Consider the following 26,120-nt stretch of genomic DNA (forward strand, 5'->3'; position numbering starts at 1 on the left):
TCACAGCATAACTGGACATGGAGCTAGTTTTCTAGGTTTCCCAGGCTTGAAACCATGACACCAGTATTTGGCCTGGTCAGAATGTTCCAGAAGTTTCTAGAACAAGAGGGGGAGATTCTGCTAGTGTCTTTGCATGGAAACCTGCAACATGTTGATTTGGCTGTCGACTGCCATACTTGCCCTATTGTATCTCAAAATGTTACCCAGGGCATGTGACATCCATCCCTGTGAGGAGTGGGGCACAAGGCACCCCTCAATGAGCATTTGATGAGATAATTGACGGTTAAAAAAAAAAGCTGCAAAAATTACCTGAATAAATAACACTGTAGAAGGCAGACATCCAGACATTTTTCCATGCACAACTCCCACTCGTTTCTCTGAGAGATAAAAGCAGCAAAGATTGACAATCTGTCAGTTTAACCGTTTCATTGTGAACTTTTTCTGGGCAGGTTATTCACATCGAACTCATTTGATGTGATCAGTGATGATGCTTTTATTGGTCTCCCACATCTAGAGTATTTGTAAGTAAAATAACCTTTTTTTTTTTAACATAATGATTCAGTAAAAGGGCTCTGAGGTTCCTACAGCTGTCTGACCCAAAATATTATAACCTATTGCAGATTCATAGAAAACAACAACATCAAGTCCATTTCAAGACATACTTTCCGGGGACTAAAGTCTTTAATTCACCTGTAAGTATGAATGTTGCTATTACTTTTTAAACTTGCCAGTGGGCAATGCAACTTGATAACCTGTGGTTAAAGCACCCACTTTGTGGGTATCCATGAAAATTTAAGAAAGCCAAATGATTTCTCTACATGCACATTTGCCTTCTCTCCCTGCCATTAGCCAGTGTGTATCCAGGAAACCAGTTACTATTAATACTAGCCCAAACCAGCAATAATTAGGAAAACAATCTACTCCAGGGAAATTGTGTGACTGAAATAACGTTTGTAATTATCTACATCATTACTCACTTCATGAATTGACTATATAGCTTAATTTGATATTCTCTGTTTCTCTTTTTCTGTACAAGCCCTGACTTCATATACATTTAAACATATACTAGAACCACAGGCCACGTCTACGCAGCACCTGAACAACTTTTTAATAAGAAAAATATTTATTCAATGGATGATTAGAGCTACATCAGCTGTTCTTAACAGGACAATTTTACCTCCCAGGGAACATTCACCAATATCTAGAGACATGTTTGATTGTCACAAGTAGAGGATGCAACTGGGATTTAGTGGGTAGAGGGCAGCAATGCTGCTATATACATCGTGCAATGCACAGGACAGCCTGACAACAAATAATTATCCAGCCTAAAATGGCACAGTCCTGAGGCTGGGAAATCCTGAGTAACAGGAACCAAGTAACTCTTTTCCCTTACCCTCCCCCACCCCCTACACACACACACACACACACACACACACACACACACACACACACACTCACAGACAGATGTACTTTTAAGGAAACTAGAAGGGCATGGGAAGAAATGGCACTAACACTTGTTAAGTGCCTACTACTATGTTGGCCAGTGTGCTTTATGTGAATTTTCATTTAATCCTCTCAACGATTCTGCCAGAGTCACACAACCCCCGTTCTAGAAATGAGGAAACAGAAGCCTGGAGGGGATATGTGACAAGTGAACTGAGTAGTTATGGAATTATGATAACATCAACTTAATAGCTGAACTGCTATGGCTACTCATCCATTCAGGGACTGTTTCTCAAGTGCCTAATATGTGTCTCTTTAGTGTTAGATAAAGATGCAAGTCATCTAAGCATCATAGTCATTCTGTCGATTTTAACCTGTTGCCTCACAGTACCTCATTTCCAGCTCTGCCCTCTGAACCTTTATTCTAGGGTGTCTACGTGGTCATCATGCTGCCTCTACTAGTCCTTGTCTCTACTGCTGTTTGGATTTGTAGCAATAGGGAACTGATGGCCAGATGTATTTTACGAAATCACTGCACCTTTCAAGGCTTCTGTATATAGTCATTATAAAATGATGAGGAAAATAATGTTTATAAAATAAACAGTTTGCAACACTGCTTTTCACATCAGTGTTACAATGTGCTGCAAACCTGGCTGTGTATGGTACGAATGCTATGCCATTTGATTACGGAGCCAAACACCACCAAGCCTAATCTTTCAGCAAAAATAAATAAAAGAAATGAAGAAATGGAAAGATAAATGGAAGTTCATGACTTCAACTTGACATCTACTTGATTCACATAAATCCATCCAACATGGCCTGTGTCTAATAGCTCAGCATCACGAGGGGCTGAAGGAAGGATGTAAGACCCTGGTGTTCTCTCTGGGAACCTGGACATAGCCTTGCCGTGCCCCTTGGTTCAATCAAGTATATCTTCTCTCCAGCCTAAGGGCCTACCTCACCTGGAGGGAAGAATGGAAAGAAGGGAAGGAGGGAGGCAGAAAGAGAGAGAAAGGAAGGAATGAGGGGGAAAGAGGGGAGGGGTGAGGAAGGGAGGAAAGTGGGGAAGAAAAAAATTTATACAACACCCTAGTGAAGAACATTCATTTTGTTTGACTAGAGCCTATCATGCCCATCAAATAAAATGGAAATATAAATTTGGGTCATTATGAGGCCCCTTCTTTAGAGGTATGAAGAATATAAGAAGAAGGCACTGGTATAGCATGTGCTTAATACCTAGAAATTTTCAAGCTCAAGGGAACACAAAAGGCAGGCTTCAAAGAGAGAGGCGTGACAATGAAAGAGTCAGACAATGAAAGGGAAGTCCCACCTGTCTGACAGGTGCTGGAGGTAGGAAGGAGGTTTTAGGAGGGAACAGGTTAAAGTCGATTGAATATGACCCTTAGATCTCTTGTATCCTTATCAAACACTTAGGTTGATTCGTGTGGCATCGCCAATATGAGACTCTTTTGGATCTGCAAAAATGGCATTGCCATATGGTTCATCCTAAATAGTCTCTAGGATGTGCCACACAAAAATGAATAAAATCCAGCTCCAACCTGGAAGAGCTCAGTCTAGCAAGAGGAATTAGATGAACATTAATTTTCTCACTGAGTGCCTTGTCCCCAGGTCATGATCTCCTTTCTAATTATGCTGTTCCTCCAGGTGTAGTTCTCTGCTTCTTCCTTCTTTCCTTCCTTCTTTCCTTTTTTCTTTTCTCCTTTCCTTTTTTCCTTTCAAGAAGAGATGGGTAGGGAAGATTTGAAGCCCAAATGTCCCTCTGACGGCTCAGCACATCAAGTTCATTTTCCATTATTTACCACTTATAAATAAATCTGACATTTGTTTGAGCCATTAATTTTCTTTTTAAGATTTTAGAGGTGTTAGGTTTCAAAGTGCACTTTCCTCCACCTCAGACCAATTCTTCTTAATTAAAGGCAAACATTCAAGTAGCAAAGAATTATCACCTCACCCTCTAACCTACAGAAAGAGTTTACAAAGCTTTTTCATATTCTTGACCTCATTACACTCTCTTGATGACCTTATGAAAGATACAAGGCAGGCACTATCCCCATTGGCGAATGAGAACACGGAGGTACACCCTCAGTTTAAGCTGCTCCCCAGTTAGTAGCGGTAAAAGTTAGAAGTTTCCCGAAGTCTTTAATGAGACATCTAGTGCCCTCGCCACCATGTCAATTATAGCAGGACCGGGGAATTCCCTGGTGGCCCCGTAGTTAGGACTCCGGACCCTCACTGCTGAGGGCCTGGGTTCAATCCCTGGTTGGGGAACTAAGACCCCGCAATCCATGCAGTGGCCAAAAAAGAAAGGAAAAAGGGAAAAAAATTATAGCAGGATCAGAAAGCTTTATGGAGCTGGCTGGATCCTTCCACAGGACATCATTTGAGGAGCAAATATGGCTGGGGAAGGAAGAGAAGATCCTGAAGAGAGGAGCCCTACCCTCGCTGTAGTCTCCAAATGCAAATAGTTGGGATTAGACATATACTTTTAGACCCAACTGGTTCCCACCCTGGCCTAACATTAAAGCTTCTCCAAGGGACTTGCCTGAGCATTGATATAAATTCAGTTCATTCCTAAAGAAGCAATGAACTTATCTCACCTTCTTATACATCTAACTCAGTAGACTTACCTTCTAAAGAGACATTAATAGACAACTTAAAACTTACTATATAGACTTCTCTCCCCCTCAAACCAACCACCCCGCAAAAAAGAGAATTCCTTATATTTAAGTCCTTACAAATCCTGGGACCCTCTCTTGATTATTCTGAATGACTGTAATATTATATATGATTAACTTAAGTGTTTGAATAGCTTATATATTTCAGAAAGGTTTGACTTTTCCTGATGACCATGTATTACTTCTGAAATCAGGGAAAAACTGAATTAAAAAATCATTTATGACCAATGATCACAAAATCTCTAAACATTTTGTACTGGTTTCTGTTAACATCCATGAGGTTTTCGTAAAGGTTCCCTCGGGCGTCACATGAGTGTCCTCGTGGCTAAGGCCCAGTGGAGGCAGGATTCTTTGCATGCATGTATAAAGACATTTGGGGAAAATGTCATCCATGTCTACCTGCTGGGGAGCACCTACTGACTGCTCACCACTGCGGAGGTGCAAAAGATATATACAGCAGTCCCCAAGCTCAGGGTGCCTGTGTGTCTCCAGTTAGTCAGGCAGGATGTCCTCATTTCAGCCTTTACAATGACATGCATGTAAAGAGGGCAGTGCAATATACTGGCTGAGGGGGATCGCTGCCACCAGACTGCCTGGGTTCAAAGCACGGCTTTACCCGTTAATAGCTGTGGGACATCAGGCAGGTCACTAAGCTTCATGGTGCCTCCAATTTCTTATGTGTAATATGGAAGTGATAATAATCATCTGTAAAAATGGGGGTGGGAATAATAAAATACTTAGGAGTACCTAGATCCTAAGGTTGTCGTGAGATTAGGTCAGTTAATCTATGCAAAGTGCCTAGAACAGAGTGTGCTATGCAGTAAACACCATCACGTAGGAATAAACTAAACCTCACTGCCTAACTTCCACTGGTCCTGGATCAGGACTCCGAATGCTGTAGTGTATTTATCCCCTTTAAACATTTTGTATGAAATTAAAATAACTGTACTTGAAGTACCGCAAATTCAGTGAGACACCAACTCAAGCTGAGAATCTGCACTGCAGGGAGCCTGGGAGCACCCCAGATGGCCGTGGGCGATGCTTTCTTAGCAGCAGACCCCAGTGGCACTGAAACAAACGTGCTGTCTGAGCCAGTCTGGTCTGCCTTAGAAAGAAGACTTTCCAGTAGGTTCCATACTCCATAATTAGAGGTTTTCTCAGGTAAACCATGAAAACACCAAAGTGGAGGGAATGGTCATCAGTTCCATTGGGTAGGAAAGCCTGCCTGCCACTGAGAATGCTTGACCCTTCTCAGCTAGTCTCAAGGCAGCTAGGTGCTCAGCTCAGCAGTTTCCCCGGTGTTTTAAAGAATGTTTCTTAGGTAGACTCTGAGTCAGGACCTAGAGAATGGAGCTTAGTGGCAGGCACACTTTGAAGAGCCCTCCTAGGGAATTCCCCGGTGGTCCAGTGGTTAGGACTCGGCGCTTTCACTGCTGGGGCCTGGGTTCGAATCCTAGTCGGGGAACTAGAATCCTCATGGCTCAGCCAAATTAAAAAAAAAGAAGAAGAGCCGTCCTATTGTTTAGGGCTTATTACACAGTGAGGGCTCAGAGGAGGGAGGGCACTTTGTGAGCATCGTGGAGGTGGGGCAGTGGTAATTCACAGGGCTTTGCAATTTCTCCCTAACTCGGTGTCTTGGTACAAGGGCCTAAGAGAAGCATTCTCTGCTCTTTTCTTTGTCTGGATGGATGGCCTTCTTCTTATCAACTCCAGCCTGCCCCATTCATTCATTCATGTAAAAGTAGCTGTTGAGGACTTATATTATGCCAGGCACTGGGGATACAGTGGTAAGAAAAACATCCTTCCAGTACTCACTACAAAGTCATCCTAGAAAAAAAGTAACATTGATGCATGTTTTCTCAAACCTCTCATTGGCCTGTTTTCACTCTCTCCCAATCAGTTCTACCCCTCATCAGTTACCCAGATACAGTGCATTCCTACCCCATAGTAAAACCTAAGGTGGTGATGCTCATTGAGTTTTTTTTAAAATTTTGGAATTCCTTTTTTTTAATCTTTTTTTTTTATAACCAAAAACCCCAAAAAAACAAAAAACAAAAAAACCCGCAGTTCACCCATTTCTCCCATCCCCTCAACCCCACCTCTGGCAACCACCAATTTGTTCTCTGTATCTATGAAGTTCACTGACTCTTAACACCTTGGGTATGTGAGGCTTAGAGCTCTGTTCTTTGGGCAGGAAGCGGGAACTCTCAGATTCACCTGCTGTTTAAAAGAACTGCCCAGGGCAGCAATAAAAACATGGTGCCTCTTCCTGTGTAACCCTAGTGGCTGCAGTAATTCAGGACTTGACTCTCATCATTTCACTCCCACTGTCCTATGACCCAGCCTCCTCCAAGCTCATGCCCTGCAGCCAGTTGCACTTCGTGCTGGTTTCCGGGGGAGGGACGTCCACTTAGGAGAAGTTAGCATGAGGACTTCAGGACACATTGTGCCAGCAACTATATTGAGACACATAACTTGAGAGAGATTCTAGACTGGTCCAAGACCCAAGAAATCTCTTCATTTAACCACCATTCAGTAAAAAGAACTATGGAGCTGTTCTCTGGAATAATCTTCTTTAGCAGCATTTTATTAATTCTGCATAGGCGGACAGTCACAGCAGTTCATTTGTATGGTCAGTTTTCTAAATGTTGTTTCTTGGGCAAAGACCACACAAAAGCCTTTCTCCTTCCTGTCCCCCCCCACCACCACTCCTCCCAGCTGCCCTTTATTGAGAGTAGTCCAACTACCATCCTGAGTTACCGCATTTACTTTTTCTAACACTCTTATGATATGAGGTATTATTACCTCCGCTTAAAAAATGAAAAAGCTGAGTCGCAGAGAAGGTACATAACCAAAGTCACACAGCCTGTAAATTGTGGAGCCGGGATTCAAACCAAGCTCAGAAAGAATGACTCCAAAGCTGTGCTCTTTGTCACAAAATGGACCATCACTGAGACTGGAAACTTCTGATTCAGTTCCCTTTCTTCTGTGTCGAGGTTCATTGAAAAAAAGCTTTCTAATCTAGTGGTAATTTCTAAAACTCAGAAAAACAACATAATTGACAAAAACAGATTTTAAAAGTTCTGAATGCTTGCACTTGAGAAATCTTGTATTAATTAAAGGAGGTGGAAAACATAGAAGACTTTTGAGAGTGTTTTAAATGGAATGTGAGAGAATTTTCAAGGGCTTTGGAGGCTGACAGCATAGACTCTTTTGTTTTAGTTTTGTTTTTTTTTGCGGTACGCGGGCCTCTCACTGTTGTGGCCTCTCCCATTGCGGAGCACAGGCTCTGGACGCGCAGGCTCAGCAGCCATGGCTCACGGGCCCAGCCGCTCCGCGGCATGTGGGATCTTCCCGGACCGGGGCACGAACCCATGTCCCCTGCATCAGCAGGCGGACTCTCAACCACTGCGCCACCAGGGAGGCCCTTAGTTTTAAATTTTTATTGTGAAAATTAAAAATACTCCTAAGAAGAGTATATAACATGTACATGTATAATGCTGGTTAAAAATAGAAAATTACCAGTACCTAGTACCCTTCCCTGTCATACAGCATCTGTTCCTTGTTATGTGCACATTTCTGCAGTATGGACACATGTCCCTTTCCTTGATACTATCAGGACTGTTTCTTACTTATTACCCTTGATTAGCATCAGAATCATTTTAGCGGTAAGTGAAAGAACAAAAAGAGAAGGAGAAAACAATTCCTGTGATAATAGGGCAAGAATTGGAAGAAGGGAAAAGGAGATGATTAAAGAGGATGAATGGATGGATGGATGGATGGGTGAATAGATGGATATTTATAAGGAAGCTATTTTCTAAGGAGGAATGAATGAATGGAGCTAAAAGGGAAAAAATGTAGAAAAAGGAGGAAACAAAAAGAATGTGCTGGAAGGGGGATAGATCAGACAGGCCTCCAAATTTGAGAGCTGTTGGTACTAAGAGTTGGAGGTTGAGCTGCTCTCTATAGCAAGTGGGGCGGTGGGGGGAGGGAGGAGAAGGGCAGCCTGAGTGAGAGGAGAGAGAGCACGTGGAGACCATGGACGCGGGGAGGCATCCCTTAGATGGAATGCCTGAGTGTGTGATGCTCATACTCAGTGCTAAGTAGAAAGACCGATGCCCAGGCATCATTCTGTTACTCGTATTTTGGAGGGTTTGCTTGTTTGTTTAATACCATAATACATAAGGGGTCATAAAATGCATTTATTTCATTTATGACTACAGTTTACATCATTCTTTTTTTTTTTTCCAGGAGCCTTGCAAACAACAACCTCCAGACTCTCCCAAAAGACATTTTCAAAGGCCTGGATTCTTTAACAAATGTGTAAGAGGACCTAAGAAATCACTGATTAATTAATTAATTTGCAGTCGTTAACAAAGAAGCCTGGTGTGGATTATTAAATTTTTTAATTGGCTTTAAATTAAATGAGAATTTTTAAATTGGCTTAAAATTTGAATTTAGTTGGACTAATGTTTGAGTCTCCTATGGTATTTACCACTATATTCTGAAAATATAGTCCCAAGTTTGCCTTTGACAAAGTGTGTGCCTGTATGGCAGGGACTGATGACAAGGGACTTGGAGCGGTTAGGAAGAGGAGGGCTAGATAGAGATTTCAAGATGCCTTTTTTTTTCTCATGAGGTCCAGGAAATGGGGCTACAAAGAAAAAACATAAAGAAGTCTGGGAAACTGACAGAATAAAGATGAAAGTTTACACCCATGGGTTGGTCAGTCAAGAGAGAAATGGAGCAGGAAGTGGGGGAAGGGAAGAAAGTTTGCCTTTTCTCTCATTAGACTGAACAACAGCTCTAGGCTTAATCCCCAGGAATTTGGCTTAAGCCCCAGGAAGGGAATGAACTTAATTATTTTTGACCCTTTTTCAAACAAAAGAGCTTTCAAACTTTGACTTTTAAGCCTCAGAGTGAAAGATCTTTGTAAAGAATTTGTGTATTTTGTAGTAAGGAAAGCAAGTAATATATGCCTAACCCTTTCAAAAGCAATTTAGCTTCAATAAGTGCCTTCCAGAACATTGGAAAGGTATTTAAATGTCACAAGGTAGAAAACAGGAACAAACGAAAGATGTATGAAAACAAAGGAGTTCTTATTTTTCAGGTACTTTGCTATAGAATATATATTCAAAACAACTTTTCTCCAATAACAAAAATTTGAGTCAAGAATTTTCTCCTAAACCTAGGATTTAACTTCAAATCAGTAAGCTATGAAAAACTTCCTTTGTTCCTTGTAGTATTCCCCCCACCCCTCCTCCATGCCTATTACCCCAATTCCTGAAAGATGGTTTATTTCCAAGAGAGTGTCAGAATCAGGACACTTCCAAATAGTCTTGGACAGACCACAGTTATCCGCTCTGGTTTACAATAGCCCAGAAAAGTTGACACTCATTATTCTGGGTCAGAGTATTCTTGAGATATGAGGTGAGTCCTGAGAATGTCTTGGAAGTTAGATGATTCCCCACGGCAGCCTTGGGGATACAGCGTATTTGGGGACCCTCTGGCCCAACCTTGTGTCAGCCTATACCCCACAATAGCAAAAGAAAAAACACTTGAAATTGGCTCAGTCTCTCCAAGGAATCCCATAATGGGTTTGGCCTCTTGGGCCTACCTTGATAGGCCCAAACCAAGAATCATCTAAGAAGTGCAAGGATCCATGCCGACTTGCCTTTTAGTAGATTTCTTGGTTTCTTGAATTACCCCCTAAAACACATTTTTAAATGCTTCAACGTTTAAAAAGTATTCATATGCTGTGTGAAAAGTAGGTGGTACCTATCTTAGGAATTTTGTGTGACCAAGAATGGTTTTAGGGAAGAGAGAGAGTTTTTGAACAGAAGCAATGCAAATAAACAGAGAACTTGGCGAGCTGGGATCATATGTGGAAATTTAAACTATCTATGCTGTGCAGTTTATTATGGACATGAGCTATTATTGTATGTCTGCACTAGCTCAGCTGTGTCGACGTCATTTCCTATTAAAATTGAATTTGTAGACCATGGAATAGGATCAGGGTTAATTATGCCTGTGAGGAAGAAGAAAAGCAAATAGTTCACTCGAAGTAATTAAATATGGTACAACAATCACTACATCTTTCTTTTAGACCTGTGCTGCCCAATATGGTAGCTACACATGTGATCACCAAACACTTGAAATGTGTTCCTAGTGTAAATGAGGAACTGAATTTTAAATTTTACATAATTAAAAAAATTGAATAAAAAACTAAATTTAAATTTAAAAACTGATTCTCTGTTCAATCATTGGAAGACTTTTAGGTATGCTTGGAACAACCTGGGTGTATAAATCTGTTTTTTTCAACTGTAAATTTTGTTAACTCTCAATACAAATCAGGAATTTCTGCTGAAATTTTATTTTCCAAATTGAGATATACTGTAAGTATAAAATACACATCAGACTTCAAAGACTTAGTATACAAAGAGAATGTAAAATATCTCATTAGTAATTTCAATATTGACTATATGTGAAAATGATAAAATTCTGTATGTATTGGGTTACATAACATATGCTATGAAAATAATTTCACTTCTTTCTTTTTAGTTTTTTAATGTGTCTGTAGAAAACTTCTAACTACATATGTGGTTCACATTGTATTTCTATGGAGAGCACAGCTCTAGACTGAGCTACCTTTGAATCCAAGAGGGAATAAGTTATGAGGTTCCATTGACTGGGGTGGCCTGCAAGGGCACACTGTGGTCATTCTCTGAGCCCAAAGTGAATGGTCAGTCAGGTTGAAGGTAGATTATGAGACATTATATAAAGCCAGGTGAGGTCATTCTGCACATGTTCATTGCTAAAGTAAAAGTCATGCCTGGGAAGGAAGGGCCCTCGTATATCAAAAGCAGCTGAAGTTTGTCTTTCAGGGACCTGAGAGGTAATTCATTTAATTGTGACTGTAAACTGAAGTGGCTGGTGGAATGGCTAGGCCACACCAACGCAACTGTTGAAGACATCTACTGTGAAGGCCCTCCAGAGTACAAGAAGCGCAAAATCAATAGTCTCTCCTCCAAGGATTTTGATTGCATCATTACAGGTAATGTATTCCAAATGACTCCACCTCATAAAATTAAAATAAGGGCTAATTTTTTACATATGCAGGAACTGATTCTTTAAATATATATATTAAAAACCAACTGAGCAATTTAAAAATATTATGAACCGTTAAAATTCACGTGTTTAAAAGCAAAGTAAAATTGTCATTTCACTGTTTCTCTAGAATAAATATATTTCTTGTGGACATTTGAGATCTAGCCAAGGAATGAGGCATCAGCACAGCTACTCATCATCATTTTCAATTTTTGCAGAGTTTGCAAAGTCTCAAGACCTGCCTTTTCAATCACTGTCCATAGACACTTTTTCTTACATGAACGATGAGTATGTAGTCATCGCTCAGCCTTTCACTGGAAAGTGCATTTTCCTTGAATGGGACCATGTAGAAAAGACCTTCCGGAATTATGACAACATTACAGGTACGAAAAGCCTGATCGTATTTTGAGTGGAAAGTTAAGCCACTTGGGCCAAGGGCAACAGGAAAAGATGAATGATATCAGGGAATTCTTTGGGCAGGTTGAGAATCATTTGAATCCCAAATCTACCATTTACTGAGTGCCTGGGATTGTTCCCTAAAGCTTAATTTCCTCACTTGTAAAATGGGAATAATACCTAACTTTCAGTGTTGTTATAAAACAATGAGAGCATATGTTCAAGAAACTTAGCATAGGACCTAGCTTAGTAAATATACAATAAAAGGTGGGTTATTTTTCTTCAATGAAAAAGTACTGGACTAAGAATTATGAGTTCTAATCTAGGTTCTGCCACAAGCTAACTGGTCAAGCCACTCACCCTCACTGGGCCCCTCTTTTTAACTATAAAATAAGGAGGTTATTTTAGATCAATGAGTCTCAAACTTTACGGCAAAAGCATTACTTCTGCAAAATGTTCATGGGAAATCTCCTGAATTCCCCTCAGTTTTCCAATGGATTGCAGCAGGGCTTTGTGAAATCTAAACCTTACCTTTGTGTAAGGTTCTTCTTACATGTGTACAGTCTGTCAATTGCTTTGAATGAATCTTTAGATGAGCACTTAAATGAAAAATGAATCATATATTTGCAGACTTTCAGATGGCATCATCTCGTCTAGGATGATGAATATGTGTCATATATACAGTCATTATCCCCTCCCTCACCCCAGACAGACATCGCTAATCTATCATGATGCTCTTTCTTGCAGAGGACAGAATCCTTCTTAACACAGTTCTCCAGGCAGTCACAATCAATCAATCAATATTGGTATATGGTTGAAAACTAGTGGCCATCTCTGATCTAGTTCCAACCCTCATTGTACAGAAGAGAAAACTGAATCCCAGAGAAATGATTTTCCCAAGGTCACAGAATTACACAGCCTTGAAAAGGGTCACAACTAGAATAATTTTGCCTATGGATGGAGCCAATTAATAGAAAGAGTTGATCCGGAACTTATTACCTCAAAGCCCTTAGAGCTGCAGTCAGAAAAAGCCTGGGACCAGATTTGCCCAGCTCTCTTTGGATTTCCTAGAGCCAAGCTCCCTCTATGAGATGAGATCAGAATCTACTGATAAATGTTAAACTTTAACAAAGGATATTGAGCTAGGCTTCTGACAGACTCCCATGTAGTTTTCTGAGATTTCCCAAAGGAGAAATCTCATCAGCTTCGCCCATGACTGTACCCCTCTTTCACTTTTCTCAAGGATTTCTCTTCCTTCTTTTCTGCCACCAGTGACCTAAAGCTTCACAAGTGGCATCTCTCTCCTTTCTCAGGAGAGAGCAAGAAGAGTTTATACATTCTAGAGCAAGAAGCAGTTTATACATAGAGCAAACCAATTGCAGGTAGAACCGTGGGCTGCCCAGACTACCGCTCAAAACTTTGTGAGGTTTTTCTAGAACCTTGTGGAATGCTGGCCAAGCTGGAAGCCCTTGTACAGCTAACTGCCCACCCCAGGTTGGGTTAAAAGCGTAGAGACGCTGGTAGCCTTGGGTTTGAATCCCAACTCTGCCTTCTCCTAGCAGCACCGAACCTCTCTGAGCTTCTGTCTGCTCATCTGCAAAAGGGAGGGTGATAATATTTATCTCTTAAGATTGTTGGGAAATTTAATGAGATGATTTGGCAAAGCACATAGTTGGTGCTCAATAAATGGCAGTTTCCAACTCATGATATGTCTGGGAAACAAATGCTTTCTTTCTGTAAGAAGCGAGAGGAGAGGGAGTTCCCTGGCGGTCCAGTGGTTAGGACTTGGTGCTGTCACTGCTGTGGCCACGGGTTCATTCCCTGGTTGGGGAACTGAGATCCACACATGGCTTGGCCAAAAAAAAAAAAAAAGTGAGAGGAGAAAACTCAGGCTGTAGCTATGTATCCTGAACATCTAGTACACGTTGGATGTGACATGACAACTCAGTTATTGATAACAAGGCTCCATGAGGTACAAAGGCACAGAACTTCGGGATCCCACTGCCATTGGACCTGATTAGGAAATTGGCCTTTTGCCTAATCAACCAAGGAAATGATTTTGGTGGCAGTTGCATGGCTTCGGCGTGCATCTTAACAGGCTCCAAAAAAGGATGGCCATCCTCCTAATCTCTCATTTGTCTTTTCCAGGCACGTCCACTGTAGTGTGCAAGCCTATAGTCATTGAAACTCAGCTCTATGTTATTGTGGCCCAGCTGTTCGGCGGCTCTCACATCTATAAGAGAGACAGTTTTGCAAATAAATTCATAAAAATCCAGGATATTGAAATTCTCAAAATCCGAAAACCCAATGACATTGAAACATTCAAGATTGAAAACAACTGGTACTTTGTTGTTGCTGACAGTTCAAAAGCTGGTTTTACTACCATTTATAAATGGAACGGAAATGGATTCTACTCCCATCAATCTTTACATGCGTGGTACAGGGATACTGATGTGGAATATCTAGAAATAGCCAGAACACCTCAGACACTCAGAACGCCTCATTTAATCCTGTCCAGTAGTTCCCAGCGTCCTGTAATTTATCAGTGGAACAAAGCAATACAATTATTTACTAACCAAACTGACATCCCTAACATGGAAGATGTATATGCCGTTAAGCACTTCTCAGTGAAAGGTGACGTGTACATTTGCTTGACAAGATTCATTGGTGATTCCAAAGTAATGAAATGGGGAGGCTCCTCATTTCAGGATATTCAGAGGATGCCATCGCGAGGATCCATGGTGTTCCAGCCTCTTCAGATAAATAACTATCAATACGCAATTCTTGGAAGTGATTATTCCTTTACTCAAGTGTATAACTGGGATGCAGAGAAAGCCAAATTTGTAAAATTTCAGGAATTGAATGTTCAGGCACCAAGATCATTCACGCATGTGTCCATTAATAAGCGTAATTTTCTCTTTGCTTCCAGTTTTAAGGGAAACACACAGATTTACAAACATGTCATAGTTGACTTAAGCGCATGACACACGAAATCCTGTGGCTGCCATCAGAAACTTTCTGCAGTACATGATCCGGATGAACTCAATGCATGATGACTCTTCTTATCACACTTGCAAATGAATGCCTTTCAAACACTGAGGCTGCTAGAACCAAGCACTACCCGTAATCTCCACCCTTTCCTGTCCAGTCCAGTGGTGTGGGAAGTTACCTTTTATAAGACAAAATTGAATTGTGTAACTGTTCTTTGCAGTGAAGATGTGTAAATAAGCGTTTAATGGTATCTGTTACTCCAAAAAGAAATACGAATATGTACTTTTCCATTTATTTATTCATGTGTTCAGAAACAACTGCCAAATAAAATGTTTACATTTTCTTTCATATCCCAAAGGTGATTATTTACAGGAGTTATTTTATTCTTGGTGATGGTATGTTGAGGAAGGAATTTTATACAATAGGGTTATATTTGGATCAAGAATTTATGGTGTGCATAATGAGTGAAGATAAACACTGATACTGATTACTCATCATTTATTAATAGGACCATCAGTTGAGTTTGAACATTCAAAGGTGTTTCTAAAGGGCATGGCTTTGGGGAACATTCTGAGGTGAAATGGTGACAAATGGAAAGAAGGGTAGTGAAAGTTGCCTATTACAAGAAGGCTAATTTGACAGTTAGACCCATCCTTTTCTATCTGATAGCTCCAGCTAAAAACATCATTCAGACAACTTAGAGAAGAAGCCAAAGTCAAGATTTTGGATTTTTAAAGGCCTATTCCGGGGCTTTCTAAATGTTTGACTCTGGAATCATCTGACAGCTGACAGAGATTGTAACCTTACAGCACTTGTCTCAGATGTATCCCATATGAAGTCCTCTTAATATGATCAAGGATGCTTCACTTCTAGACACCAGTTCTGATACATTACTGACATACTGCAGAGTGCCTACGAGGCTCATATTTGATTTTCTAAATTCCTGCTCCTGGATCACATGGTATGTTAGCAGTTGGCACAATGCCTGTGATAGAGCAGGCTCTTAAAAACTACTTTTGAAGATGCACATGTCCGCCTGTTATAAACTTAATAATAAACTTCATGAGGCCCTTTGATCTAATCAGTCATACTGATCTGAGTACCTATTAAGAACAGGGTATCATTCCTCTGGTTTGGGGAGGAAAACTGAGGAAAGAGGAGGGCATAGTCCTTGATCCGTGGGGCCTTAGAAGACTAATGGGGGGTTAGGACACAAAAAACTACAGTTAGCAGTGAGTGCCAAATTTCACCTGAACATTCTGATTTTAAGTATCGGGGGAGTATCCACAATGAGTTCCTGCAAGAAGTGGTCCTTGTTTGCACTTAAAGGGAAGACATGATTTCAAAAGGGGATCAGGGGAGAGAAGATATTCTTGGCGTGATGTGGTTCTGTGATCCCCTTCACAGAGGGGATCAGAGCTTCCTCCAACTCATTGTTCCCCAGAATCTTTTGCCAAATGACTAGGGGTGTGGGGGCAGGTGGGACAGACAGCAACTCCACTGGCAGCACATGCCTGGAGAACTTGAGGCATCAGAGGTACACATAATAGTTACATAGTCTCTGGGAAGCAACACCTTGGGGAGTTATGCATAGAAACCAGGCTCCTTTACCACATGGGGAAGATACTAACTCTGACATCAGGGTTATGGGGGGACAAGAAGAAGACTTACCCGCTCCCAATCCTACACATAGGGAGACCTGGCCTTTGAATGTCTGACTTTCTTTGCTCCCTTGTCCTATAAGCAGCACATATGTGTTGGAGAACACCTGCTCGGTACAGACTGGGTTTAAGTCCAGCCCTGCAATGTCCTGATTTTGTCCACAGGCAAGTGACATGACCTCTCTGAGCCTCAGTGTCTTCATCTGTAAAGGTACAATGATGCCTACTCAAAGGACAACAGAAGGACTAAATGAAACAATGCACACATGGTGGATTGAATTTTACAAATATGGCCACAACAACATCTCCCAGCCTACTTGCTCTATGAGAACTTCCCCCAACCCCATCAAGAGGTGATGCCTAATTCCCCTATCCTTCAATCTGGATGGCCTTGTAACCAACAGAATGTGGTGGAAATGATGCAGTTTGACTTTTGAAGCTAAGTCATAAAAACAATGAAGCTTCTGCCTTGTGAAATTGGGACAATCCCTTTGGGAGGCCTGAGCTGCTGCATAGAAAGTCCTATTAGCCTGAGGCTACCATTCTGAGGAAGCCCAAGCTTTGGTCAACAGCCCCAGATAAGGTCGCAGCCAACAGCCACATCGACCACCAGTCCTGTGAGTGAAGATGGCTCCAGGTGATTTCAGCCCCCAGCTCTCAAGTCACCACAGCCCATCAAATCTTCCCAAGTGAGGATCCGGAACTCATGGAGCAGAGACAAGCCATCCCTATGATGCCCTGTCCAAATTCCTGACCCACAGAATCTAAGAGCATAATAAAATGGTTGTTTTAAAAGGCCAAGTTTTGGGGTGATTTGTTATCCTGCAGCAGTAATCATGCAAAGAATAGCATGGGAAGTGCTTAACACAGAATGGCACAAGTTAGCACTCACCAAGTGCTAGCTATTACTAATGGGCTCCACACTCAGAATATTGTATGCTTTGGGGTCATGCTCTACCTTACTGTTGTAATATAATTCACCATCATTTCTTTTTTTTTTTTTTTTAATTTATTTTTGGCTGCGTTGGGTCTTCATTGCTGTGCTCGGGCTTTCTCTAGTTGCGGTGCACGGGGGCTACTCTTCCTTGCGGTGCAGGGGCTTCTCATTGCGGTGGCTTCACGTTTTGGAGCACTGGCTCTAGGTGCGTGGGCTTCAGTAGTTGCGGCACGTGGGCTTGGTAGTTGTGGCTCGCAGGCTGTAGAGCGCAGGCTCAGTAGTTGTGGCGCACAGGCTTAGTTGCTCTGCGGCATGTGGGATCTTCCCGGCCCAGGGCTCGAATCCGTGTCCCCTGCATTGGCAGGCGGATTCTTAACCACTGTGCCACCAGGGAAGTACCTGTCATTTCATTTTTAAAGGCTATCTCCTGTTTTCAGTATGTTCCGACTCTGTGCCAGGTACTCTGCTGACTTCAGGGCTGCAGAGATAGTGGATCTAGACTCTGCCCTGTTTGTTTTCATAGAAGCATTGGCTGTTTAAGTTAGCAAACCAACTGTCTAATTTACCTCGAAGCTGAGACCCAGAGATGTGAAGCAAGCTAGGTGAGGTAAGCTACGGTCCAGGCCTCCTGACACTTGGCCCAGTCCCTTCTCCATCACATGGTGCCACCTTTCAAAACCCTCCCATTGGAACCTGGGATTGCAGTTGGGGAGAGAGGTGAGGAGTGAAGAGGCTGACCGAGAAAATAAATTCGAGAAAGACTGAGAAGGAGGACATATGGTAGGGTCCACTTTTACAGGAATTGACCGGTGTTTTCTGAGAGTTGCCCTCTCTCCCTGTAACCCTCATCTACTCTATACTATGCAACTCTGCCCGCTCTCCAGCCATAAATGATTGGACCTGCAGTGAACTCTCAATCTAGGTGCTCAATCCAGAAGCTGGGCTAGGCTCAGCCTAAGCCAATCCATTCTCCCTCCTGGATATCTGGAATTAGGACAGCAGAGTCTGGGCCAATTAACCACAGGCACCAGACTTGTAAGGTGATGATCTTAAATTTGGTTCCCTCAGAGCAGTGGGATTTACTGAAGGAGTGCTCTCAGGTAAGGGAGAGAGAGGCACATAGGGCAGGGGAAGATGTCAAGCAAAGATGTCCTTTCAGGAGAAGTCCAGCTGCAGCCTGACCCCATGTGGAACTCTAAAGCATGAATTGTACTACAGAGTGTGTCCTGCCTTGAAGCAAGGAATGTGGACATTTATATCCCTCATCTGACAGTCAGTGACCGGAGAATGTGGGGCATAACCTCTCAGGCATCTCCAGCTGAGAAGGTTGCAATTGGCTAAGGGTAATCCTGCAGAGAAGGGTACCAATGTAAGCAGTCATTAACCAACACCCACACTGCAGGATGGGTGCACCAGCCTAGCAAAGGGCACCTGGGTGGGTGACCGAAAGCATACGCTACAATGATGGTGGCTGAGGCACTACTCTGCTTTGGAGCAGCCATTATGGTCCATGAACCAGAAGAGCAGAGAGAAGTGGTCTGAAAGGTGAGAAGAGAATGAAGCAGACACTCAGAAAGGAGGGGTGAGAAACTACATAGTCAAGAGAGAGGGAGGGAGTGGAAAAAGAAGGAGGCAAGAAGAGAGAAAAGGGGTAAGAAAAGGGAGAGGGAAGGAGGGGAAACGGGAGAGTAAAAAGGAAGGGAGGAGGGAGAGTGGGAAGAAGATTGGGAGGCATGGTGTCCCAGCTTAGGTCACCTGAGAACCAGACTCTGAGAAGTTAATGTACATGTATTAGGTAGTACCTTTGAGACCAACACTGGGAAGGGAGAAGGAATTAGAATTTGGCAAAGAAAGCAGCTGAACTGTGATGCAGTTCTAATAAAAGCAACCCTGTAGGGAGCTCTAGAGCTGAGATGTCCTTTCTCAGCTGTCCCAAGTTGGAGCAAGGGGATCAGACCTTTATAGCTCCGCTGGAGGTGGGCTGTCCCTGGAAGAAAGCATAGCCTTGGGTGAGGCTGTTTTTTCAGCCAAGGCAATCCCCAAAGAAGGCAGACAGTAGAGACCCATCTTCTGTTAGTACTCCCAGAAGCTGGGAAAATAAGTCCTTTATTCCTGAATGAGGATCAGCCTCCATCCCAGAGGGAAAGGAGTGAGGAGTAAGAGTGGGAGAGAGGAGACGGGGAGAAGCAGCCCTGATTCCTAGTGATTGTTCATTTTCCACTCCATCCCTCATGATATCCAATAGCACGCCCTGTCCTTGAATTCCTTGAGATACCTCTGTAACCTTCTTATAACAACCCATCACACACACACACACACACACACACACACACACACACACATTTTGTCTTGTTTTAGGTTAGTTTGTGTGGTTTTCTGTATTTGCCACAAAATTATCTTCGACTAAGTCAGAACACTTAGGCACAATGTACTATAAGGTAGATACAGTGGTGAGTACTAGATATTTCAATCTCTTTTCTCTCTGCTATTCAAACTGTATAATTTCTATTGCTCTACATTCAAATCCACCAACTCTCTCCTCTGTCATCTCTGACCACAAATTTCTTTAAAAAGTAGTATTATTTCAACTAGCTCAGAACTTCTCAACTTTCTAAAAATATTTCCAGTGTTTAAAAAAAAATTTGGACCATGGAAATTTTAAAATCTCCAATGTATTTTAGACCAACGTATTTCCATTTATATTGTGGACCAATATTTTTGGAAATTAGAATAAAAATGAATTACTAGAAAAACAATCACGTGCTTGGTTATTGTGGCAATGTCAAATTGCTGTAAGAGTTTCTCAGCGCTTCCTCTCAAGTTCTGGACTTATCTCATCCCAAATGGATTCCACAGTCTTCCTGGACTGGCAGTGGTCCTAGAACCACATCTATAGGTAAACTGAACTAGTCAATGAGAGCTCAACTCACTCATTTCAGCTCTTGCAGTTATATGTCAATCTTAATGTGGGATGTAGACACATTTTCATACGATTGTTATCAAGGGCATCAGGGCATCCACAGAAACCACAGGCCCAGGAAGACCTACAATGGTCCTATAAAGTTCTGAACGTGGAGTTCAAAATTTGACCCAGCTTCTTCTCCCACTCTAGCATCCTCCACTTCACCCACCCACCTGTTACCCACACAACTGGCCAATCCCTGCCTATCTAAGCACTTACATGCTTCCGTGCCCAGGCTGCTGCAACCACCTACAATGCCCTTTCCTTACTCTTTTACCTTTTGAAATCTTAGTCCTTCTCATCGAACCAATTAGATAGGATTTCTCCTTTCTCTGGCTTTCTCAGCCCGTTGCTTTTACCACGAGCGAGACTCACAATTCATTCTGCCTTGCCGTTTGGTTAGTTGTTGGTATGTCCATCTCTCCCACCAGGTTACACATCCCTGAGGGTCAGGACTGTCTCTTAGGCAGCTATGATCATTCTATGCCACCCCACCCTCAATCTCCTAGAACAGTCCCACTTTTAGAGAGAACACAAAGTCGGTGGGAATGAAATAGATTTAAGCCCAGCAGCTTCAGCCTTCATGTTCACATATCTGAGAAGCAGCCACATTCCCTATTCCCTGTGGTAAATTTCCAGTCCCACAAAAAGTCCTCGCCATGGATTACCCCAAAAGAGCAGGCCCGCATAGGCCCACCTGCTCCCCAGGGGTAACCAGGGTGAGATGGAAGGTAAAAGAGACATAATTTATTTCCAGAGTCATTAAAAACACATACTGCGATCTACCTAAAACCTAGTCCACAAAACTGAAGGCTAGGAACTGATTTAATTAATCCATGGAGACCCTGAGGATGAGAAGTTTGATACTCCTGGAAATTCTATGCCCTTTACAATTTTTATCCCCAGGTAAGGATCCACATCCACGATCAGCACTACTCAGAGATGCCAAGGGGAAGCATCTTGCCTAGATGAAGCTTTTAACAATAATTCCCAGCAAAACTGTATCCCAGAAATCAGTCCTCTTAATGGTACCAGATCTCAGGACAACTGTCCTTTGTCCTTTATTTCCCTGACCTTGTCTACCCACACATGTTTAACAATTCTACCTTTAATTTAGGAAATATTCTTTAATATTTTAATTGCATTATAATAATGGGTGCCATTTATTGAGCACTTACTATGAGCCAAGTAATATACTAAGTGCTTTACCTGCATTATCATTTTTATCCTTTATAGTTCTATATAATAGTATTATTTTACAGATGAGAGAGCCGAGTCTTAGAAAAGCTAGGTAACTTGCCCAAGTCAAATAGCCAGTTAAGAAGCAAAGTCAAGATTCATTTGGATAGTATTCATCAGTGACACCATGCTTTGAAGTGCTTAAAGACAAAACATATTAAAACTTCCAAACTCTGTAAACTGCCAGATAGACAGATATACCACTCAGGAACCTAGAGTGTTCCTAGTAGCCTCAGGCTATCAGATACCTACACCTATGGACACAGCAAGCGCAATTTCATTGAAGATGTTTATTGATCACCTACTATGTGCAAAACACTATGATAAATGACAGAAACAAAACAAAAATGAGCAAGAAATTGTCCCTACCCTTAAGGGATTTGCACACCACTGGGGCTATTTCTAAAAGGCAGCATGCAAAAAAATAAAAGAGGCAAAAGTAAGATCTATAGGAAAAGTGAGATGTGACCCATGTTTTCCCATTTTTGCCTGTAGGTCTATCCTGATGGTGCCCACGTCAATTCTCTCTTTGGGGCAGTAGACACAGTGGTTAACAGAATATGTTTTAGACTCAAGCAGACCTGGGTTTGCATCTCAACGTGGCCACTTATTAGTTCTGTGACCCTGGGTAAGTTAATCTTGTCTGCAAAATGTGTATAATGATTACATAGAATGGGTTTGTAGTGATATGTGCCCTTATTTTTTTTAAGTGTATAATGTTTCTCTTTTTTTTTCTAAAAGAAGACAGAATCAGGTTCAGAAGGGGTTTACTCTATTGAGGCTATGTGACTTTGGTCAAGCTTCCTCAATTAGCATAAGTCATTCTCAACTAATAGTGGTGAGGAAAAGCATAGTCCCATTTCCTGTCTCCAAACTCTGTCCACTCTCAATGGGTGTATCAAAATTATCTGTGGGTGTATTTCTAAATACACATGACCATTTCTCTACCCCAGCTTCTGATGCCTGAGGAGACACGGTGGTCAGGATTCTTTTGGTTGTCAGTTGCTGAAATCCAACTGAACTAGTTTCAACATAAAAATGCATCTAGCTTCAGAAAAACCTAGACCAGAAACTCAGGTGATATTTTCATTAGTCTGTCTTTCTCTGACTCCTGGCTCTATGTTCCTCCATGTTGACTTCTTCCTAAGGCAGTCTCTCCATTCACGGTGAAGAGACAGCCACCAGCAGCTCCGACATTGCCTCTTGCCAGTCTAGCCATGCCCAGTAACAAGACCTCTTTCTCTGTAGTTTTAGCACAGGTTGGAGGATGATGCTCAACGGCCAGAGTGCCCACCTGAAGTAATTGTTTTGGCTAAGGATAGAGTGATCTGATTGGCTAAGCTTGGGACATGTGCCCACCCCTGGAACCCATGGATGAGAACCACGTGGAATGAGAGTGAGGTAAGGGTGATTCCCTCAAGTAAAATTAGAGTGCTGTTAAAAAGGAGGAGAGGATGCCACATAGGCAAAACAACAACAGTCATCAGCAAGAGGTGTGGTCTCTACTGAGATCCTCTACTTAGAGAGACAGGGTAACCAGAGGAGAAGCCACGGCCTCAGATGTGTTTAGAATCCCTTCACTAAAAGGTTTCAAAGAGCCCTTCCAGCTCTTATCTTGTGAAACTTGACAAAACATAACCTCCCATCTTTGTTTATTATTCATGATGATTCACTGGTACAATTTCTATATACATTTTTAAATGGTGTTCTCTCAAATATTCTGTTTTAAAATATTTAAACGGATAACCTTTATTTTAAAAGGATGTTTTCCCAAGTGAAGTCAAGCTGCCAATTCTGATAGTGGCCACCCATGCCTAGGAGATGAGACCGAGCGTTCCTAGATCGTTTTCTCTTCTCCTGGATGTGTTTCCACTTCAGATCAATCTTCATCTGGCGAGGGCAGCTCTCTCCTTGCTCTAGTTACCTTGAGGTTGGCTTTGCAGATTAAAATCTTAGAGGCTCCTTGATGGCCCAGGACTTTCCCTGACTAAGCTTTCCCATAGGTATCTCGTCATTATCTGGAAATTATCATCGGCCAGTCTCAGCAGAGAACAGAATATAAAGTGCTGGCTTCTGTTAATAATGGTTCCCCAGACTTGAGGATATGGGGAGGGGGAAGGGTAAGCTGTGACAAAGCGAGAGAGAGGCATGGACATATATACACTCCCAAACGTAAGGTAGATAGCTAGTGGGAAGCAGCCGCATAGCACAGGGAGGTCAGCTCGGTGCTTTGTGACCGCCTGGAGGGGTGGGATAGGGAGGGTGGGATGGGGGGAGACGCAAGAGGGAAGAGAGATGGGAACATATGTATATGTATAACTGATTCACTTTGTTATAAAGCAGAAACTAACACACCATTGTAAAGCAATTATACTCCAATAAAGATGTAAAAAAAATAATAATAATAATGGTTCCCCAATCTGGATGTCCCCCAGAATCACCTAGAAAGCAAACTAACTATACAGATTCTGGGGCCCTCACCTCAGACCCACTAAAACTGAACCTGTAAAGGCTGGGATCCAGGAATTTTTATTTTTAAACATCCCTTAGGTGATTCTGATGTTGATAGCTCATTCCCAGTCCACTAACTGGGACTTGGGGTCCCCTACTCTAAATAACCACATTGGACTGACCAGTGGCATGTCAAGAGCACCAAGCCTATGGTTACAAAAGTTGGCCCCAAACTCTAGCACGTGCTAGCTTTAGGTATTACCCTGGGTGAGACATTTACGTTTCTTTTGGCCTCAATTTCCTCTATAACTTATTGGAACTGGATCAGGTCATCCTGAAGGTCTTTCCAGCTCTGAAAATTCTGTAGCTCTCTGTTATAATGGGGAAAAAAAACTTAGCTTGGAAGTTTGGAGATCTGGGCCCAGTTCCAGCACTTTTATATTTTTGTGACCTTGAGAAGTCATTTTCATTCCCTGGGCCACAATTTTCTTTCTTTAAAAATGAGTTTGTTGTAGTACATGAGTTCTTTATGTTTATAATTTAAAATAGCTCTAAGATAACAATTAAGCCTTAGAGAATCCTTCAGGATAATCTGCTGAGATGTACAGTATGAATAAGCTGAGGATGATCACAGCTTCCTGTTAGCCTGGATTTGCTGGGTTGAGGATCTGCATGCAGCATTTGGTATGTTGGTGTTTAATGGATATGACATTTCACTGCACCAAATGGGAATGGAATATTTTTAGCACAGAATTCATCAAGGTTTAGTAAAAAGGACTTGTTCTCTGAATGGAGTGTGAACAAGCAGAGATACTATTTTAAAAGACCAAAAATAAAGGCCCCTTCCCCTCCACTATCACAAAATAGTCATATGTGCACTTATTTTCACCACAAAGCTTGAAGAACTTACTCCTTTCTGTATCTCCTAAAAGGCAGTATTCCATCTAGTGCAATAACTCTGCCAGCTCACACACATTCCTCCTGTATTTATATTGCCTGTGAACTTATGTTAAATAGGCTAAAAACACTGTTAATCATTGAAAGCTACCACTTATTGAGCACTTACTCATGTGCTGAATGTTTTACATGTATTTAGTCATCCAAGCCTTGCAACAATCCTATTATCAGTGTTTTCTAGAGAAGGAACTGAAGTTGAGAGAGGTTCAGAAGTCTACCTAAGGCATATAGCTAGGAGACAGCAGAGCCCGGATTCAAATCCAGGTCTGTCTTTCACAGACATCGAAAATAAACTTGTGGTTATCAAAGGGGAGAGGGAAGTGGGGAGAGACAAATGAGGGGTATTGGATTAACAGATACAAACTACTGTATATAAAATAGATAATGAACAATGATATACTGTATAGCACAGGGAATTATGCCCATTATCTTGTAGTAACCTATAATAGAATATAATCTGCAAAAGTACTGAATCACTATGTTGTACAACTGAAACTAATGCACTATTGTAAATCAGCTACACTTCAATTAAAAAATAGCTAGGTCTACAGATGAACTGGTTTGCAGGGCAGAAATTGAGACACGGATGTAGAGAACAAATGTATGGACACCAAGGGGGGAAAGTGGTGGGGGGGTGGGATGAATTGGGAGATTGGGATTGACATGTATACATTAATATGTATAAAATGGATAACTAATAAGAACCTGCTGTATAAAAAAATTAATAAAATATAATTCATAACTTAAAAAAAAAATCTAGTCTGTCTGAAATCAGAGCCTTAGTGATTGACCACTGTACTTGCATTGATTGTATCAGTCAGGATAGGCTGGGGTACATGCAATCCTTTGGTAGAGCTCAAATATTACTTGCCTAAAATAATAAAGATTTCTTTCTTATTCATGCTACTAAGAACACTATTCCAAGTCATCATAATCTTCATATACTGATGCGTGCATTGATGGAATAGCCACTGCTTGGGACATTACTATGTAACTGTATCAGAGGGGAAAAAAACCCCAACAAAGCATGCACTGGCTGCTACTACTATTTTTATTGGAATTCCTTTATTCGATTTTTTAAAAACTGTTTTCATATAATACCTGAATAACCTTTTTAAAGTAAAGTTTTCCCAAAAATGGAGATTAAAGGGGACTAAGCTCCCTTACTGCCCGACCCCAGCCAACTCTTAGAGATGCCACTATTGGTTTGATGAGGATTTTGCTGTCTCATCCTCCTAATCGAAGGCCAATTTGCCCTGTAGTCATCAATGATATGGGGC

At 41.7% G+C, this 26,120-nt stretch overlaps 1 protein-coding gene across 4 annotated transcripts in view; it reads left to right on the top strand.

The window, feature by feature from the left end:
• LGI1 (leucine rich glioma inactivated 1) overlaps positions 1–14,998 on the top strand; it is a 33,222-nt gene extending 18,224 nt beyond the window's left edge. The window contains exons 3-8 of one of the 4 annotated variants that reach the window (XM_027113102.1): positions 450–521; positions 621–692; positions 8,391–8,462; positions 11,024–11,193; positions 11,465–11,629; positions 13,791–14,998. In XM_027113102.1, coding sequence (XP_026968903.1) covers positions 450–521; positions 621–692; positions 8,391–8,462; positions 11,024–11,193; positions 11,465–11,629; positions 13,791–14,626 — 1,387 coding nt within the window. In that variant the 3' untranslated portion in view covers positions 14,627–14,998. The remainder of the gene's footprint in view (positions 1–449; positions 522–620; positions 693–8,390; positions 8,463–11,023; positions 11,194–11,464; positions 11,630–13,790) is intronic. The other 3 variants (XM_027113105.1, XM_027113103.1, XM_027113104.1) reach the window with 3 other exon arrangements.
• Positions 14,999–26,120: the final 11,122 nt, after the last annotated feature.

This window comes from Aethalodelphis obliquidens, unplaced genomic scaffold, assembly GCF_003676395.1.
Source record: "Aethalodelphis obliquidens isolate GAN/ISIS:26980383/991018 unplaced genomic scaffold, ASM367639v1 scaffold11, whole genome shotgun sequence".
Taxonomy (NCBI): domain Eukaryota; kingdom Metazoa; phylum Chordata; class Mammalia; order Artiodactyla; family Delphinidae; genus Aethalodelphis; species Aethalodelphis obliquidens.